This window comes from Stomoxys calcitrans, unplaced genomic scaffold (genome assembly GCF_963082655.1).
Source record: "Stomoxys calcitrans unplaced genomic scaffold, idStoCalc2.1 SCAFFOLD_241, whole genome shotgun sequence".
NCBI lineage: Eukaryota > Metazoa > Arthropoda > Insecta > Diptera > Muscidae > Stomoxys > Stomoxys calcitrans.
This window is the reverse complement of record NW_026739143.1, coordinates 4382-25113: the sequence shown is the minus strand read 5'-3', so window position 1 is coordinate 25113 and position 20732 is coordinate 4382. Positions and strand designations below refer to the sequence as shown.

The 20732-nt window shown below is 39.4% G+C and overlaps 2 protein-coding genes across 2 annotated transcripts; one reads left to right on the top strand and one right to left on the bottom strand.

The window, feature by feature from the left end:
- Window positions 1–698: 698 nt before the first annotated feature.
- LOC106082134 (scavenger receptor class B member 1) lies at window positions 699–11295 on the top strand (the record flags this gene model as incomplete). Its single annotated transcript, XM_059370669.1, is given in 6 exon segments — window positions 699–790; window positions 5685–6358; window positions 6446–6726; window positions 6792–6910; window positions 6976–7101; window positions 10265–11295. Coding segments are annotated over 6 exon segments (1787 nt in total), but the record flags the coding sequence as incomplete, so codon positions are not given.
- Window positions 11296–11446: 151 nt separating this feature from the next.
- LOC131998385 (transmembrane protease serine 7-like) lies at window positions 11447–19915 on the bottom strand (the record flags this gene model as incomplete). Its single annotated transcript, XM_059370670.1, has 3 exons — window positions 11447–11614; window positions 18849–18936; window positions 19000–19915. Coding segments are annotated over 3 exons (1172 nt in total), but the record flags the coding sequence as incomplete, so codon positions are not given.
- Between the last annotated feature and the right edge of the window lie 817 nt (window positions 19916–20732).

Sequence of the window (20732 nt, the reverse complement as noted above, 5' to 3'; positions counted from 1 at the left end):
ATACCAATTGTGTCCGACCTATGCCAACAATTAAAACATTTAGATAGGTTGACGATGATAACGATGAATGAAAATAAAAGCCTGTTCTTGTTGGAAATGGAAATCAAATGTTGGGTGGGTATAGGTTTTAAGTATGTGCGAACTTGCCATACGCTTCTTCATTTTATTGTATTTATGCTAATTTAAGTGATTTAAGTATCGCTAAGGGAATTCCCTGATAAAGAGACTTTGAAGAATTGTATTTAAGTAAGCCGCCCATTATGCCGTGGAAGGGTCTAAGCATTGTCTTCTTTCAGTCACAGCAGACTCTGGACAAACCCTGAAATTGATAGGTTCAAGCTTATGTGAATTTTCAACATTTCACCTTGATATTGAACTTTTTTTTTCTTACACCCAGAAAACATGCGCATTATGATCATCGTTTTATACTTATGAAAAAGCTTCAACAATTGATTTTACTTCCTTCTTCATTGTACGCGTGTAGGGAATAACCCCAAAAAACTTGTTCTTTTATCTTTGACTACTTCATTTTATTGTGTTTCAGTATTTCTTTGGAAAATTGAGTCATTCTAAAAAAAAAAATCCCAAAGTTTCCTATGCTGAAATCCTTTGCCTTTGCAGCTTGCCTTTACATACTTCTCCATATCAATGAGGCAAAATATTGATAATTGTATGTTTTGTGGTCTTCTTTGTTACAGATGCTCTTAAATTCGCAGCACTTGGCATGACATTAACCTCCTTGGCTGTGGTAATTCTAGTTTTGGATCCTCTAAAAATGATTGTCGATTGGGTAAGTAATGATTCAAAATTGGCGAATTGAGATATTAAAATACAGTGATTGTCGTTAATGCTTAATGGAAAGGCTTCTCGCAGTGAGAGCGTGTACGAAAAGGAAGTAATTTATTGTGGCAAATTATATTGAATGATATTTTAATAGAGCCATTTGGGGTTTTTACCACTCAATTGTTGGTAAGGTTTGTACTGGGTAGCTTAAGGATTGGCTGCCCTTGAGGCATTGATTGTGGAATACAATTGGGGTTTTTTTTTAAACACTTTAGGTAGCAATTACACCTTAATAAAATTTTTGGGCATAAAATTATTAATGATACAATTTTTATTAGTTTTGCCTTTTTTTATTCAATTATCAAAAGATTTTATTTTTATTATTGGTAAAAAGTTTAGCCCAACAAATTTTAGCATATATTTTTAAAGTGTGGATAAGATGTTTACTAATTTTTGCTTGAGATTCCATTGCAAGATATTCTGGGGTCTATAAAATGGCCTATAGCTGGACAGTATCCTACAATGGAATCTCAAAAGAATTTTAACACCAAAGAAGGAAAACGCAGACATACCAAAAGTAAGGGCTCGTCGCATGTGGTTTAGCTATCACTGCCTATACACAAAAAAGGTACTGGCAGCATTTACCGTTGCACAGTGGGATTGAATTGAAAAAATGTAAAATCATGTTAAGTTCGGACAAGCCGAATTTTGGTTACCCACCACCAAGGATATAATAATCAACCTATTTTATTGTAACTCTACTACTTTAACCATAGATAAATCTAAATAAGGGCTGGCCTCGATCATATTTTTTTTTTCAAGTCATGAGAAGTTTCAGCGAAATCAGGCAATAAATCGGCTTTTTATGGGATAAAGACCTATATATCTTCTATATCTATCTATATATATATATATATATATATATATATATATATATCTATCTAGCTATATCTTCATAGTCTGATTAGATTTATCTTTGGGTCTGATGTTGGAAGGCTTAAAAAAACTCACTATTTCAGCTGTGTGTGTGGCAGCTGTGTCTAAATATAGTCCGATCTGTACCATATATAGGTCAGATGTCGGGAGGATTAAAATAACCCACTGTTGCAAATTTCAGCGAAATCGGATAAAAAATAAAGCTTTTATGGCCTTCAGACCCTTTTTCGGGAGATCGGTCTATATGGCAGCTGTGTCTAAATATAGTCCGATCTGTACCATATTTGGGTCGGATGTTGTGAAGCTTAAAATAACTCACTGTTGCAAATTTCAGCGAAATCGGATAAAAAATAAAGCTTTTATGGCCTTCAGACCCTTTATCGGCAGATCGGTCTATATGGCAGCTGTGTCTAAATATAGTCCGATCTGTACCATATTTGGGTCGGGTGTCGGGAAGCTTAAAACAACTCACCGTTGCAAATTTCAGCGAAATTGGATAAAAAATAAAGCTTTTATGGCCTTCAGACCCTTTATCGGCAGATCGGTCTATATGGCAGCCATGTCTAAATGTTGTCCGATCTGTACCATATTTGGGTCGGATGTCGGGAAGCTTAAAATAACTCACTGTTGCAAATTTCAGCGAAATCGGATAAAAAATAAAGCTTTTATGGCCTTCAGACCCTTTATCGGCAGATCGGTCTATATGGCAGCTGTGTCTAAATATAGTCCGATCTGTACCATATTTGGGTCGGATGTCGGGAAGCTTAAAACAACTCACCGTTGCAAATTTCAGCGAAATCGGATAAAAAATAAAGTTTTTATGGCCTTCAGACCCTTTCTCGGGAGATCGGTCTATATGGCAGCTGTGTCTAAATATAGTCCGATCTGATTCATATCTAGATAAGATGTCGGGAGATTTAAAACTTCTCAAGGTTTAATATTTAAGCGAAATCTGATAAGAGATAGAGCTTTTATGGTCTTCAGACCCTTCATCGAGAGATTGGTCTATTTGACAGCTATATCCAAATATAGTCCGATCTGAACCATATTTAGATCGGATGTCAGGACGCTTTAAATAACTTTTTGGTTGAAATTTCAGCGAAATCGGATAAAAGATAGAGATAAATTTTATGAGCTTCAGGCACTTTATGGGCAGATCGGTCTAAATATAGTCCGATCTGTACCATATTTGGGTCGGATGTCGGGAAGCTTAAAATAAGTCACTGTTGAAAATTTCAGCGAAATCGGATAAAAAGTAAAGCTTTTATGGCCTTCAGACCCTTTATCGGGAGATCGGTCTATATGGCAGCTATATCTAAATATAGTCCGATCTGAACTAGGCTTAAACATAATGAGTGTTTCAAATTTCAGAGAAATCGGATAAAAATTAAACTTTTATGGGCATTTTATGGGCATTATGGGCATCAGACCCTTTATCGGGAGATCGGTCTATACGGGTTTGATCGGTCCTATCTAAACCATATTTGGATCAGGAAGCCTAGATCTACTCACTGTTTCAAATTACAGCGGAATCTGATAAAAATTGTAGCTTTCATGGGTTCCAAACCCTTTATCGGCAAATCGGTCTATATGGCAGCTATATCCAAATATGGTCCGATTAGGCCCGTTCAAGAACTAAACTAGCATGCATCAAAAAGACTTATCTGTGCCAAATTTCAGCTCAATATCTCAATTTTTCGAAGGCTCTGGAGTGATTACAACAGACGGACGGACATACAGACACACGGACATGGTTAAATCGTCTAAGAATTTTACGACGATCCGAAATATATATACTTTGTAGGGTCATAAATTGATATTTCGATGTGTTGCAAACGGAACGACTAAATGAATATACCCCCTATCCTACGGTGGTGGGTATAAAAAATATGCCATTTGGGAATGGATAGAGATATCTCTTTGAAATTTGAAATGAGTGGAGCTGTGCTATTCACGAGGTTAGTCGACTCTTTGCAGTTGGTCACCTCGGTATTTCGAAAAATTGTTCGGGCATCCAAATCTTTATATGTAGTGAGATTTCTAAAATTCTTTTGCTGCTGGATAGCGTTCAGAACCCAATCTCTACACGAGCTAAAATTCCGCATGAAGCATTTTCTTTTGACTTCCAATAGCTGTGCCAAGAATGGTCCAAATCGATTCATGACCTGACATAGCTGCTGTATAAACTGATCTTGGATCTTGACTTCTTGAATTCTTATCCGATTTGGCTGAAATTTTAAACAAGGCGTTTTGTTTTGATAAAATTCCAGTAAAGAAAAGCTAAAGTCGGGCGGTGCCGACTTTATTATAACCTACGCCTAGGGACGAAGCAAGGGGGGGGGTGTTGCCTCGGGCCTGAGAAATAAGGAGGAAATCTCTTCGTATTTCTGATTTCTAGTTCTATCACCTTTTCTTATTTTATCTCCAATAAATTAGGAAAACTTTAGGACTTATAAAGCCATGATGCAAATTATAGCCATATATAGTAAGAGTTGGATGCAATTGAAACCGGACATATTTTCCTTTAAAAGCGGATTTTCGATCGGTTTTATTAATGAAGGTGGTCTCACGCGAACAGCTGAAAAGAGCCGGCCAGTTTGACGGTATTACAATGTCAGTTCTGTGTTTACATTCTGAGCAAACTTCCTCTTTTTTTTTTGCACGTCCTCTTTGATTGAGTTTCTCTTTCTCTCATTTAATTGGCACAAGTGCGCAAATGAGGGCAAGTTTCTTTGGATGTGTTGATAACAAACCCCAATTTTGAAAAATTGGGGTTTGTTATTTCCCTTCCTAATGCCTAATGTTAATGTGCAGCAGTTATGGGCTTAAAAACAATAAATTGGAAGATCCGTCCATATGGCAGTTACCCAGCAGAAAATTTTCTAGAAATTGGAGGCAGTGCATTTTTATACCCTCCACCATAGGATGGGGTTATACTAATTTCGTCATTCTGTTTGTAACTACTCGAATTATTCATCTAAGACCCCATAAAGTATATATATTCTTGATCGTCGCGACATTTTATGTCGATCTAGCCATGTCCGTCCGTACGTCTCTCTGTCGAATGCACGCTAACTTTCAAAGGAGTAAAGCTAGCCGCTTGAAATTTTGCATAAATACTTCTTATTAGGGTAGGTCGGTTGGGATTGTAAATGGGCCATATCGGTCCATGTTTTGATATAGCTGCCATATAAACCGATCCTGGTTCTTGACTTCTTGAGCCGCTAGAGGACACAATTCTTATCCGATTGGAATGGAAATTTGCACGAGGTGTTTTGTTATGATATCCAACAACTGTGCCAAGTATGGTTGAAATCGGTCTCTAACCTGATATAGCTGCGATATAAATCGATCTGGGGACTTGACTTCTTGAGTCTCTAGAGGGCGCAACTCTTATCCGATTGGAATGAAATTTTGGACGACGTGTTTCGCTATAATATCCAACAACTGTACCAAGTATGGTTCAAATCGGTCTATAATCTGATATAGCTGCCATATAAACCGATCTTGGGACTTGACTTCTTGAGCTTCTAGTGGACACAATTCCTATCCGATTTGGCTGAAATTTTGCACGACGCATTTTATTATGACTTTCAACAACTGTGCCAAATAGGGTTCAAGTCGGTTCATAACCTAATATAGCTGCCATATAAACTGATCTGGGATCAAGACTTCTTGAGCCTCTAGGTGAGGCTTTAGATCGAAGATCAAGAATATATATGTATACTTTATGGGGTCGCAGATCAATATTTCGAGGTGATATTAACGGAATGACTAGATTAGTATACCCCCCACCCCATGCTGGTGGAGATAAAAAACGAAATTTCAAATGCATTTCTTTTATGCTTTGTGCAGAGAACATTTTAATGCTGTCAAGCTTGTCAATTTCTTTGCCCAAATATTTTTTTAATATATGTACAAAAAATTTAAAATTTCTCTTTTCTTTTCCATCCTTTCCATAACAGCAATTAACCCTTAAACCTGGTACACTACTGTACCATCTGTGGAGAGCACCACCCTTGGAATTATTCATCTCCGTCTATGTGTTCAATGTTACCAATCTGGATGCATTTGTGCAAGGCATCGATACAAAGCTGAAGGTAGAAGAAGTTGGTCCATATGTCTATCAAGAGATGTTGACAAATCAAAATGTAACCTTCAATGCCAATGACACTGTGACCTTCAGGCCCGTGCGTCAGGTCAAGTTCAGAAGCGACAAGTCTATAGGTGATCCCATGAAGGATATGATTATAGCACCCAATATACCATATATGGGAGCCACTGCGGCCGCCTCAACCCTATCGACAATTGCCGCCCTGGGAGTGAGTGCATTGACCCGTCAAATAGGTTCGAAGGCCATGTTGCATATGTCTGTGCACGAATATCTATGGGGCTATGAAGATCATTTGGTGTCGTTGGCCTCAAGATTTGTACCGAGTTTCATTAATTTCGAACGATTTGGAATATTGGAGCGTATATTCAATGAAGGTGAGAATATGGTGACAATGAAATTGCCATCGAAAAACAAAAAGGAACCTCAACAAGAGGCAGCAGGGGAGGAAACGGAGTTGCCAGATTATGCTTTGGATACGTGGAATGGTGGCAAGACAATTAAGTTCTGGACCAAAAGGGGAGCCAAGTAAGTCATTTGAAAAAAAAGTAGTATGAAAAATGTTTCAAAATTTTTATTCAAATATAATTGATTTTCTCCTCCATTTGCTTTCAGTATTACAAATTGCAATGGCATTCGCGGAGCCTATGATGTTACCCTCTTTCCCCGCAGCATAAAAAAGGGTCAAACTTTTCGCTTTTATCGCAAAGCCTTCTGTCGCACTTTGCCCATGACCTTTACAACTACGGGTAAAATTGATGGCATTGACGCCTATCACTTTGAATTGGATGATAAAGCCTTCGATAGCAATTGGACCGATGTGAATTCATCCTGCTTTTGCACCAATAAAAAGTGCCTCAAGAAGGGGTTGGCCAGCATAACCCCCTGCTACTACAGTAAGTTGAAGTGATTGAAAAGTATTGGGCATTCCCTAAGAATTTGAATCATCATTGCATTTCAGATATTCCTTTGGCTATTTCCTTTCCACATTTTTTAAATGCTGATCCTTCATTGTTAGAGCCCATAGAAGGTTTGAGTCCCAATAAAGAAAAACATGGATCAAATTTTGCACTTCAACCGGTATGTAGGCCTTTTGTAAGAGTTGAAGAAAGTCATTCAAATGACAATTTTTTTCTATTTTACAGCAACTTGGTATTCCCATGAGAGCAATAATGCGTTTTCAGGTAAATTTAATGGTGGATGACATTAAATTCAGTCGAGACATGACAAGGTTTCGAAATAAGGTGTTGCCGCTTGTATGGCTGGAAATTGTAAGTAAAAAAATAATTTTTATCAAAATAGTTTTAATGCTATATAGCTATTATGGGTAAATTTATGAAAAATTTTCAAAGGAGGTTAGGTATATTTGACCTTAGGAAAAAGAAAATTGATTCTAGAAATATTATTTCATACAAGTAAAAGCGTGCTAAGTTCGGCCGGGCCGAATCTTATATACCCTCCACCATGGATCCCATCTGTCGAGTTCTTTTCCCGGCATCTCTTCTTAGGCAAAACAGGATATAAGAAAAGATTTGCTCTGCTATTTGAGCGATGTCATGATATGGTCCGGTACGGACCACAATTCAGTTATATCTTGGAGACCTGTGTAAAATGTCAGCCAATTCGAATAAGAATTGCGACCTTTGGGGGCTGAAGAAGTAAAATAGAGAAATCGATTTATATGGGAGCTGTATCAGGCTATAGACCGATTTAGACCATAATAAACAGGTGTGTTGATGGTCATGAGAGGATCCGTCGTACAAAATTTCAGGCAAATCGGATAATAATTGCGACCTCTAGAGGCTCAAGAAGTCATGATCCAAGATCGGTTTATATGGCAGCTATATCAGGCTATATACTGATTTAAACCATATTTAGCACAGTTGTTGAAAGTCATAACAAACAACTTCACGCAAAATTTTAGCCAAATCGGATGAGAATTGCGTCCTCTATTGGCTCAAGAAGTCAAGATCCAAAATCGTTATATATGGCAGCTATATCAAGTTAAGAACCGATTTCAACCATACGTAGCGCAGTTGTTGGAAGTTATAACAAAACACTTCGTGCAAAATTTCAGCCAAATCGAAAGAAAATTGCGCCCTCTAGTATTGGAAGTCAAAACGAACAATTTCATTTAAAATGTCAGCCAAACCAAGTCAGCCATCTAGAGGCTCAAGAAGTCAAAATCCGAGGTCGGCTTAAGGGGGGGCTATATCAGGTTATGAACCGATTTAGACCATATTTGGCACAACACTTCAGTTGTTGATCAAACCAAAACATTTTATGCAAAGTTTCAGCCAAATCGGATAAGAACTGCGCCCTGTAGAGACGCCTACCACCGGCTAATTTCGTCATTCTGTTTGTAACACCTCGAAATATGCGTCTGAGACTCCATAAAGTATATATATCCTTGATCGTCATGACATTTTAGGTCGATCTAGCTATGTCCGTCCGTCTGTCCGTCCGTTTGTCTGTCTGTCTGTCCGTCTGTTTGTCTGTCCGTCCATCTGTCTGTCTGTCCGTCCGTCCGTCCGTCTGTCTGTCCGTCCATCCGTCCGTCTGTCCATCTGTCCGTCTGTCCGTCTGTCCGTCTGTCCGTCCGTCCGTCTGTCCGTCTGTCCGTCCGTCCGTCTGTCCGTCCGTCTGTCCGTCCGTCTGTCCGTCCGTCTGTCCGTCCGTCTGTCCGTCCGTCTGTCCGTCCGTCTGTCCGTCCGTCTGTCTGTCCGTACGTCCATCTGTATGTCTGTCCGTCCGTACGTCCATCTGTCTGTCTGTCCACCTGTCCGTCCGTCTGTCTGTCCGTTTGTCCGTCCGTCTGTCTGTCGAATGTACGCTAACTTTCGAAGGAGTTAAGCTAGCCGCTAAATCCTGTATGATTAATTTTGACCACTCTGCCGTCTCTTTGTTAATGCTGGCTTCTCCAATTTAGCGCCATCTACTGGATATTTTCAATTGGATCAACTAAATCCAATTAAAGACAGTCGGCAGATGGCTCTAATTTAAATGTTAGTGCTACTTGCCTGGAGTGGATCGTCATGTGGTGGTTGTCTATAAATGACTACCTATTAAAAAGTTAGTCATTTAGTCTTTTCATATCTACCACCATAGGATGGCGGTATACTAACCTAGCCATTCCGTTTGTAACACCTGGGAATATTGATCTAGGACTCCGTAACGTGTATATATTCTTGATCGTCTCGACATTCTGAGTCGATCTAGCCATTTCCGTGCGTCAGTCTGTCGAAATGACTATAGCGGTCTAACGCGTAAGACTAGCCACTTGAAATTTTGCACAGATACTTATAAGTGATGTAGGTCGTTGGGGATTGCAAACGGACCATATTAATTCAGATTTGGATATAGCTCCCATATAAACCGATCTCCAGATTTGACTTTTTGAGCCCCTGGAAGCCGCAATTTTCATCCGATTTGGCTGAAATTTTGCACATAGTGTTTTGCTATGACTTCCAACAGCTTTGCTAAGTACGGTCCAAATCGTTCTATAACCTGATATAGCTCCCATATAAACCGATCTCCCGATTTGACTTCTTGTGCCCCAGGAATTTGCAATTTTTGTCCGATTTGGCTCAAATTTTCACATAGTGTTTTGTTATGACTACTATGTCAGTCCAAATCGGTCCATAACCATATAGCTCCAATATAAACCGATCTCCCGATTTGACTACTTGAGCCGTTACATGATGCAATTTTTACCCAATTTGGCTGAAAATTTACATGTGGTGTTCCGTTATGACTTCCATTAAATAGGGTCTAAATCGGTCTATAGCCTGATATTGCTCCCGTGTAAACCGGTCCTTCGATCATCCGTGTTCGGTTCGTAGAAGCTTTAATTTTTTTTTTTTGGTTTGAGAATAGGTTGCTAAGCAGAATAAAATTATGCCCTTCAACTAAATTTATTTATTATAATCCAGGATGGTAAGTTCCCAAATGCGGCCCTGCCGAACTTAGCACTCTTTTGCTTGTTTTCTCAAAGTCAGTTTCCTAAACCTCAAAGCTATTTTGAGTGTCTATCTTCAATAGTAACACGCAAAGTTAATTAAATTTTTTACTACCTTTTAGGATAAAATATCTAAAATCAAGTAAAAAGTTTTATCAAAGTAAATTATCTTTAAGAAGTTGGAAAAATAATTAAAATAAAGTTAAGTAAATTTTTTACTACCCTTTAGGATAAAATATCTAAAATCAAGTAAAAAGTTTTATCAAAGTAAATTATCCTTAAGAAGTTGGAAAATTAACCTAAAATTGAGTTAATAATATACTAAAGTTAAGATAAAGATTTTGTCGGTGTAGCTACACTACCGACTTGTCTTTTTGAGCCTCCACTAGAAGGTTATCATAATCTGCATATTTAATTGCTTTTCTTTATCAATCTCATACTCATTTCCTTAATTACCTCTTTGTTATCTTTTGCAGGCAGTTCATGATCTCACACCCGGCTTAAAATTCCTTACTAAGTCAATCTTCAATATTTGTCCCTATCTGCAATACTTTGCAATAGTTGCCTTCTTTGTGGGCGGTTTAGCGCTTGTTGCCACCTCCATGGTACGCATCTTTAGAATACCAACAAGCACTTTGACATCGACAGCGGCCAAGGTTGCCACCACACTTATACCGGTGGGCAGCAACAATGGCAGCTGCAATAAAATGCTGGCCCTTGCGGAGGAGACCAAAAAGAAGGCAAGACAATTGCAAAAGGCTCATGTTAATTTCTCGCCCCTGTTGCCGCTAACACAGATACCTTTGGATCCCACGAGAGGTGAGGAGCAGGAGCAGCTGCTGGAAATGGAGCCCGAGTTGGGCGAGCAACAAGAGTTGCTTGACATGGAGATGGAAATGGAATTGGAATTGGCAAAAAGGCTCCGAAGAACGAGCACGACATTTACATTGCCCGAATTTATGAGACAATAGCCAAGAGAATGTTCTAGTCCTTCGCCTGTCCTTTCCATGCCATCACCATTTGAAGCTGGCAACCCAAAGCATGCGTCGTTTGCTTTCGAGTTATCGATTGCATGCAGTGTTGCATAGCTTCGCCCCATCATCAGCTTAGTGTAGTTAGTTGTCAGTCGCCTAGTTAAGTCTCTTGAACATGAGAAAAAGTAGCTTTTTTGTAGTATCCTTTGTAGCTTTGTTTTATTTTATCGGGGGAAAGACGTAAAAAAGTATTTATGGCTGTGATAATAAATTTAAGTTAAGTTTCCTTTACTTTCCTTTCGTTTCGTTTCGTTGTTCTTTCATAAAGGGTTTCGCTTACATTTCAATTCCATTTTCTCATTTTAGTCATTTATTTTTTTTTTTGTATCTTTACAAACGAGTGGGGTATCTTAAAAATAAGTTAAACACAAAAACAAACAAAACAAAACAACAAACTAGACTATATATAATTGTTACAATTAAATAATAAATACTTTAAGTTTTACGTATATTTTTTTTTTGTATAAATAAATAATTTAAGAACCAAATAAAAGAAAACAGAAAATATAACAAAAAATTGATTTTTTTTTGTCTATTACATTGTACTTTTGGTGTTGGAATTTTTTTAGCATTGTAATTTTGTCACAATTTTTTTCATAATTTTGAGTAAACTTCTTTTTTATGTTACTCGAAAGCTATGGTGTCCTGTATCCATTTCATATAATGTGATGTTCGGGTATACACATCCGGATAGCCTTCCAGAGAGCATCCAGAGCCAAAGGATGTGATGCCAGCCAAGATCCAAGGACCAGTTTTTGTTAGGCGACACTGCAGAGGACCACCAGAGTCGCCCTGAAAAAGAGAAAGAAATTTGAATTTAAGGTAAACACTCGCTTAGATCACCCGGCCATACACGTCATGCTCAAAAATCAAAAGTAGAAACAAGGTTCTGAAGACACTTGCAGGCAGGCACTTGGAGAGCAGACAAAGAAACCTTTGTTGACCATGTACAAAGCAATTGGCAGGTCTGTGCTAAGTTATGCAGCGCCAGTGTGGTCTCGTCAGCTTTGTGACAAGCAGTGGTACCGAACTGAACCGAACGAACGCCTAGAGAGAGAATAAACCGATCTGAACCATATACGACAAAGATGTCGAAAAGCCTAATGTTAGTCACTGTGTCAATTTTCAGTGAAATCGGATTATAAATGCGCCTTTTATGGGGCCAAGACTTTTAAACGAGAGATCGGTCTACATGGCAGCTAAATCCAAATCTACACTGATTTGGGCTAATTTGCAGAAGAATAACGAAGAGTCTAATACAACGCACTGTCCCAAATTTCAGCGAAATCGGACAACAAATACGCCTTTTATGGCCCCAAAACCTAAAACCGAGAGATCGGTCTATATGGCAGCTATATCCAAATCTGGACCGATCTGTACCATATTGCAGAAGTATGTCAATGGGCATAACTTAACTCACTGTCCCAAATTTCGGCGACATCGGGCAATAAATGCGCCTTTCATGGGCCCAAAACCTTAAATGGAGAGTTCGGTCTATATGGCAGCTATATCCAAATCTGAACCGATCAAGGTCAAATTGTAGAAAAATGTCGAAGGGCCTAAGACAACTCACTGTCCCAGGTTTCAGCAAAATCGGATAAAAAATGTAGCTTTTATGGGCCTACAACCCTAAATCGGAGGATCGGTATATATAACAGCAATGTCCAAATCTGGACCGATCTAAGAAAAATTGACGAAAGATATCGAAGGGCCTAACACAACTCACTGTCCCAAATTTCAGCAAAATCGGATAATAAATGTAGCTTTTATGGGCCTACAACCCTAAATCGGAGGATCGGTATATATAACAGCTATGTCCAAATCTGGACCGATCTAAGAAAAATTGACGAAGGATATCGAAGGGCCTAACACAACTCACTGTCCCAATTTTCAGCAAAATCGGATAATAAATGTGGCTTTTATGGGCCTACAACCCTAAATCGGAGGATCGGTCTATATGGCAGCTATTTCCAAATCTGGACCGATCTGGGCCAAATTGACGAAGGATTTCGAAGGGCCTAACACAACTAACTGTCCCAAATTTCAGCAAAATCGGATAATAAATGTGGCTTTTATGGGCCTAAGACCCTAAATCGGCAGATCGGTTTATATGGCAGCTATATCCAAATCTAGACCGATCTGAGCCAAATTGACGAAGAATGTTGAAGGGCATAACACAACTCACTGTCTTAAATTTCAACAAAATCGGATAATAAATGTGGCTTTAATGGGCCTAAGACCCTAAATTGGAGGATTGGTCTATATGGCAGCTATATCCAAATCTGAACCGATCTGGACCAAATTTACGAAGGATGTTGGAAGGCATAACACAACTCACTGTCCCAAATTACAGCTAAATCGAATAATAAAAGTTTCTTTTATGGGCCTAAGACCCTAAAGCGGCGGATCGGTCTATATGGGGGCTATATCAAGATATAGTCCGATATAACCCATCTTCGAACTTAACCTGCTTATGGACAAAAAAAGAACCTGTACAAAATTTTAGCTTAATATCTCTATTTTTAAAACTGTAGCGTGATTTCAACAGACACCCGGACGGACATGTCGAGATCGACTTTGATTTTTGCGCTGATCAAGAATATATATACTTTATAGGGTCGGAAATGGATATTTCGATGTGTTGCAAACGGAATGACAAAATGTATATATCCCCATCCTTCGGTGGTGGTTATAAAAATATTCACAAAGCCACATGGCTGTCACCCGATCAAAACACGAGAAACCAAATTGATCACGTTGTGATAGATGGAAGGCATTTATCCAGCGTGTTAGATGTTCGATCGATCCGTGGAGCGAATATAGACTCGGATCATTACCTTGTTGCAGCAAAGGTTCGTACCCGTTTGAACATGGTGAGGAAAGTACGATCTGACACTGCATGGAAGCTGGACATTGAAAAGCTGCAAACACAACAAATGGCAGCGGCATACTCTAATCGAATGACCCAATTGCTTCATGAAAGCACTCCTTGTTCCGATGATATAATGGAGCAGTGGCAAACTATTGCCCACTCCATGGAAAATGCCGCGAAATCCGTACTTGGGTACCGGAAACCTCCTCCGAGGGTCGAGATGCTACTGAAGCCAAGAATGCGGCATAAAGAGCAACCCTGTAATCAGTAGCAACGCTCTGCGAATCCGTACTTGGGTACCGGAAGCCTCTTCCAAGAAACCCATGGTACGACCAAGAGTGCCCAGATGCTACTGAAACCAAGAATGCGGCATACAGAGCAACCCTGCAATCAGTAGCAACGCGCCAGAAGGTGGAGAGGTATCGGGAGAAAAGGAGAGAGGAGAGACGTCTATTCCGCAGAAAGATAAAGGAAATGGTATGAAGTGAGTGTGAGCGAATTGAGATGTACAGGAGTCAGAATGAAGTCCGAAATTCTCCCAAAGAATTAAACATCAAACCGATGGCTTTGATGCAGGCACATCCTCCTGCAGAGACAATAAAGGAAATTTGGTAATTGACGCAGATAGCTTGCTGAGGATATGGAAAGAACATTTTACCCAACTGCTAGTGTCCGATGTTGGCGGCGAGAAGGATACCGCATTACCAATCTCTGATGACGGTATAGAATGTTTACCTCCTAGTCAGAATGCGGTCCAAGTAGCAGTGACCTGACTAAAGAACAACAAGGCAGCAGGAGCCGACGGGTAACTCGCTGAACTATTTAAGACCGTAGGCGATACGCTGATAAGGCATATGCATTAGCTTATCTGCGTAATCTGGCTAGAAGAACGCATACCCGATGATTGGAATCTCAGCATACTATGTCCCGTACCCAAGAAGGAGACAAGACGAAATGTGCCAACTACGGAGGAATAAGTCTCCTCCCCATCGCATACAAGATACTCTCGAGCGTACTGTGTGAAAGATTAAAACCTAAAGTCAATGAGATAATTGGGCCCTATCAATGTGGCTTTGAGGCCACCGTAGCGCAGAGGTTAGCACGTCCGCCTATGACGCTGAACGCCTGGGTTCGAATCATGGCGAGACTATCAGAAAAAAATTTCAGCGGTGGTTTTCCCCTCCTAATGCTGGCAACATTTGTGAGGTACTATGCCATGTAAAACTTCTCTTCAAAGAGGTATCGCACTGCGGCACGCCGTTCGGACTCGGCTATAAAAAGGAGGCCCCTTAACATTGAGCTTACACTTGAATCGGACTGCACTCATGGATATGTGAGAAGTTTACCCCTGTTCCTTAGTGGAATGTTCATGGGCAAAATTTGCATTTGCATCAATGTGGCTTTGGTAAATCCACCCTGGACCAGATATTCATACTGCGCCAAATCTTGGAAAAGACCCGAGAAGGACAAATTAACACCTATCATCTCTTTGTTGACTACAAAGCCGCCTTCGATACTCCTTTACTTTCAAAGGTATATCAAGCCATGTCTGAGTTTGGTATCCAAATTTGGCAAAATTAATAAGACTCTGCAGGATGACATTTGCTGATACGCGTTCCTCAGTAAGAATAGGAAAGAGTCGCTTCGAACCATTTAATACGAAACGAGGTTTCAGACAAGGAGACAGCCTATCGTGTGATCACTTTAATATCCTGCTGGAGAAGATTATACGAGATGCAGATGTGATATGGCACACTACTCACTTTTTGAGCCTCTAGAGAGCGCAATTGTTTTCCGATTTGGCTAAACTTTTGTACTACGACGTTTTTAGTGACATTCAGTAGATGCACAAGGTATAGTTCGAGTCGGTCCAAATCCTGATTTAGCCTCTAGAGCGCATAATTCTTATCCGATTTGCCTGTATTTTTCCACAGTGATTTTTTCTATGACCTCTATGGTCTATATAAGTTCATAATCTGATATAGCTTCCATATAAACCGATCTTCCGAGTTTTGCTTCTTCAGCTCCTATAGAGCGCAATTCATATTCGATTCGGTTGAAGTTTTGCGCACTATGTTCTCCGCTTTAACTTGTTGATGATAAAAATTTGAATTTTCATGATTAGGGCAGAAATGTGTATAGCAGCTCTCGATCTTTTAGACTGTGTGTTCTTGTCTTCTGTCGGAACATGGTCGCACATGACAGTAACACAGAACAAGTAAAAAAGTGTTAAGTTCGGCACGGCCGATAGCTACCACCATAACCATCTTAACCATCTTCTTTTATAACAACTCCACCACCACATCCATAGTAATATGCAAATGGGAGCTGGTCTAGATGATATTTGATTCAGATCTCGAGAATTCTTATATAAGTCACAGTTTCAGCGAAATCGGTCAACAAATCCGCACTTTATGAGGTTAGCATGTCCGCCTATGACGCTGAACGCCTGGGTTCGAATCCTGGCGAGACCATCAGAAAAAATTTTCAGCGGTGGTTTTCCCCTCCTAATGCTGGCAACATTTGTGAGGTACTATGCCATGTAAAACTTCTCTCCAAAGAGGTGTCGCATTGCGGCACGCCGTTTGGACTCGGCTATAAAAAGGAGGGCCCTTGTCATTGAACTTAAACTTGATTCGGACTGCACTCATTGATAGGTGAGAAGTTTGCCCCTGTTCCTTAGTGGAATGTTCATGGGCAAAATTTGCATTTTTCTTAATAATGTCTGATCTGGACCATATGTTGGTGGGATGATGGGAGGATTAATACAAGTCACTGTGTCAAATTCCAGCATGATCGGATAATAAATGCATTTTTTATCGGCTTAAAACTCTTAATCGGCAGTTCGCTCTATATGATATCTATATCTGATATATACCGATCTGAACCATATTTTAAATTTTAGCGAATTCGGGTAAAGATTGCGTCTGTTAAGGGCTTAAGACACGAAATCGGAGGATCGGTCTATATGACCGCTATATCTAAAAATGGTCCGATAATAACCATATTTGAGTCGGATGTCGGGGGAAACTCACTGTTTCCAATTACATCGAATTCGGATAATAATTGCGACTGTTAAGGGCTTAAGACCCTAAACTGGCATATCGGTCTTTATGGCAGCTATATGTAAATGTGGTCCGATATGGTCCATATTTGGTTTGAATATCGGGGCCCTAGTACAACTTCCTGTTTCAAATTTCGACGAAATGGGACACAAAATTCGGCTATTACGGGTTTAAAATGCTAAATCGGCAGATCGGTCTACATGACAGCTAATTCATATATAGTCCGATGAGGCCCATTCAAAAACTTAACCTGCATATAGAAGAAATATGAGTCTGTGCAAAATTTCAGTTTTTATACCCTACACCATATGATGGGGGTATACTTATTTCGTCATTCTGTTTGTAACTATTAGAAATATTCGTCTAAGACCGGCTGGATTTGGCACAAATACTTCTTATTAGTGTTGGTCGGTGGGGATGGTAAATGGGCCATATCGATCCATGTTTTGATATAGCTGCCATATTAACCGATTTTTGGATCTTCACTTCTTAAGCCAATAGAGGGCGCAATTCTTATCCTGTTTGGCTGAAATTTTGCATGACGTGTTTTCTTACGACTTCCAAAAACTTTGCCAAATATGGTGTAAACTCGTTCTATATCCTGATATAGCTGTCTTATAAACCGATCTGGGGTCTTGACTTCTTGAGGCTCTAGAGAGCGCAATTCATATCTGATTTGGCTCAAATTTTACTAAATATGGTTTAAATCGATCCATAACCTGATATAGCTGCCACATAAACCGACCTGGGATCTTGACTTCTTGAGCCACTAGGGTACGCTATAATTATCCGATTTGGGTGAAATTTTGTACAACGGTTTCTCCCATGAAATATGGTCTGAATCGATCCATACCCTAAAGCAGCTTCCATATAAACCGATCCCCCTATTTTACTTCTTGTGTCCCAAAGGGCGCAATTCTTATTCGAATTGGCTGAAATTTTATAAAATGACTTCTGCTATGGTATTCAACATGCATTTCTTTTATGGTCTAAATCAGACCATAACTTGATGTATTGGGTTGCCCAAAAAGTAATTGCGGATTTTTCATATAGTCGGCGTTGACAAATTTGTTCACAGCTTGTGACTCTGTAATTGCATTCTTTCTTCTGTCAGTTATCAGCTGTTACTTTTAGCTTGCTTTAGAAAAAAAAGTGTAAAAAAAGTATATTTGATTAAATTTCATTCTAAGCTTTATTAAAAATTCATTTTCTTTCTTTTAAAAAATCCGCAATTACTTTTTGGGCAACCCAATAGCTCCAACAGCACTGGTGTAAATCCAATGTTTGAGCGTTTGAGTTTGTTGGAGGATACTTTGAAGAACAATAAAACCGTTTTTGGTGATAAAAATTTGCATTTTAATGATTTGGCCAGAAATTTATACAACATCTGGCTTACCCTTAGTCTGTTGGTCACTCATGACTGTAATACATTACAATTAGGCTTTTATGAGGAATGTGACTAGCACCAGTTCAGACAAAATATATCCGCCAGTGCGTAAACTGCACCTTATCAGTATTAAATTCGGACATTGCATTTGAGATGAAAGAGGAACCAAAATTGGCTTGGACTTTCCCAAGTTAAGAACTTTCTAAAATTATTTAACCTAATCTTAACTTGAAGAGGTCTACAGCTTTGCTGTCGTTGTCTAGAACAGACATCTCTATGTTTGTGTCTGTTATGAATGGTCACTGACTCATAAGAAAATATGTTGACAGACTGAAGGTTGCCACAAACGACTTTTCCAGAAGCTGAGAGGACCTCTGTGTGTGTGTATGTGTGTCCAGCTCGGGCACTCAGAAGGTCCTTCACTTTAGGTTCTCGTTTCTTGTCTAATTTAGCAGATGTGGACATTCGCAAGTTGTTGGGCTTTTTAAAGCGATCTGGATGGTTCAACGGTAGAAAGGCATATTCCTCCCTTCTCCTGTTTCTGTGATAACAGAACGAAAACGTCTAAGTGAGTCTGATGGCAGTCTGTCACCTCAACCTTACCTACCCAAGTTATAACTACTCGTTGCCTGGTATCCCTGGTACCCAACGTCATTTACGTTGTCCATTACCTTTACAAGACTTCCAGGGGAATATACTTACCACACAGGTTCCACCTTTCCCATTCAGTTTTCCAGCGCACAGATGCCCCCGATGTATGCGTACAAAGCTTCCATAAGCCTCTTTACATCTGAAATAAAATGCAAATACTCTAATATCAAATAAGCTAAGAAATAGACATTTAATAATCCACCTCCTATTATTATGCAACGGCACATTTGTCTTCAGCAACAGATCCGTTAAATCTCCCGAAACATTGGCCTTGCCCCAACCCGTTGCCACACAATCGATGTAGGGTAAGTCGGGATTCGTATCAATGTAACGATGAAAATGTTTCTGCTCTGACATGCCTTCCTTATGGGGATATTTGAAAATTTTCATTATCTTGTCATTGCGTCGCCTCATACTTCGACTTCTTCGTTCCATTTGCTGGGCAGCCATTTGCATGCGTCTCAATCGCTGTGCTATTTTCAAATCCATTAAATCTTTCATGGTGGGCATGGTAAAATTCTGATATCTACGCATGCTTTGAACGCTCCGCAAGAAATTTTCCATTTTCTCGGGAATTTCTACCAAATCCATTAGTAAAGGGTCCGTTAATTCTTCACCCTGTAATAAGTCTTCATCTTCGTATTCCTTGTAGACAGGTTCATTGAATGTAAATGGCAGACATATTCGCCTTATATTGGACTTTTTGGATAGATTTGCCGGTTTGGAAAGTTTCATTAGTACCAAATCATGTAGGAAATTTTGATAGCTTTTGTGCAGCACAATTTTTTCTATGGGGATGCGTTGTTCGTAACCTGATTCCACAGCTCGATTGTATTCTCCTAAGACTACAGTCCACAGGGGAGGTAGGGGAAGATTGAAAAGATCATTGTGTACACAGTGAGCCGCTGAGAGTATCCAATGTTGATGTATGAGTACAGCACCACACCAATGTCCAAGAAACCCCAACGAAGGATGAAGCAGTTCGAGAGATGCTTGCCAAGGAAATTGTCCCTCTTTGGTATGAACACCGGCTATAATTTTAGCTTTTCGTGCACTTTTCGGATCATCTATATCCAGTTCTGATCTTGGCTCTCTTCTAGGGGGTCGTATGCCACAATCTGTTGAAAAAGGATATGAGGTACCACATTAGACAGGTCATTTGATGAGTTTCTCATATGTGTTTGTTTTGTATATGATCAAGGATAGAGACGAGAGGACAAATCAAGTCAAATTATCCAAGAGGATAAGATTAAGATTTCTAGAAGCTTAAGGAGTAAAACATGTATGCGGTTTATATGAGGGCGAAACTTAACTATGGACTTATCTAGGCTGTCCTTTGAGTGAGAACTACAGTTACAACAAGTAAAAAGGCGTTAAGTTCGGCCGGGCCGAACTTTGGATACCCACCACCTCGGGAATATATGTGAACCACATTTCGTCAAAATTCGGTGAAAAATCCGTACCTTATGCCCCATAGCAGTTACATCGAAATATTGGGTTGCCCAAAAAGTAATTGCGGATTTTTCATATAGTCGGCGTTGACAAATTTGTTCACAGCTTCTGACTCTGTAATTGCATTCTTTCTTCTGTCAGTTATCAGCTGTTTTTAGCTTGCTTTAGAAAGAAGTGTAAAAAAAGTATATTTGATTAAAGTTCATTCTAAGTTTTATTAAAAATGCATTTAAAAAATCCTCAATTACTTTTTGGGCAACCCAATATGTTCCGATTTGGACCAAACACTAATAAGTACAAGTCATTGTTCAATTGTGTATAAAAAAATATTGGTCTTTTGAGTAGCTATATCTAAAAATAAACCAATCTGAACCAGATACGAAATGGATGCCGAAAAGCCTAACATAAGTCACTGTGTCAAATTTCAGTGAAATCCGATTTTAAATGCGCCTTTTATGGGGCCAAGACTTCAAATCGAGAGAT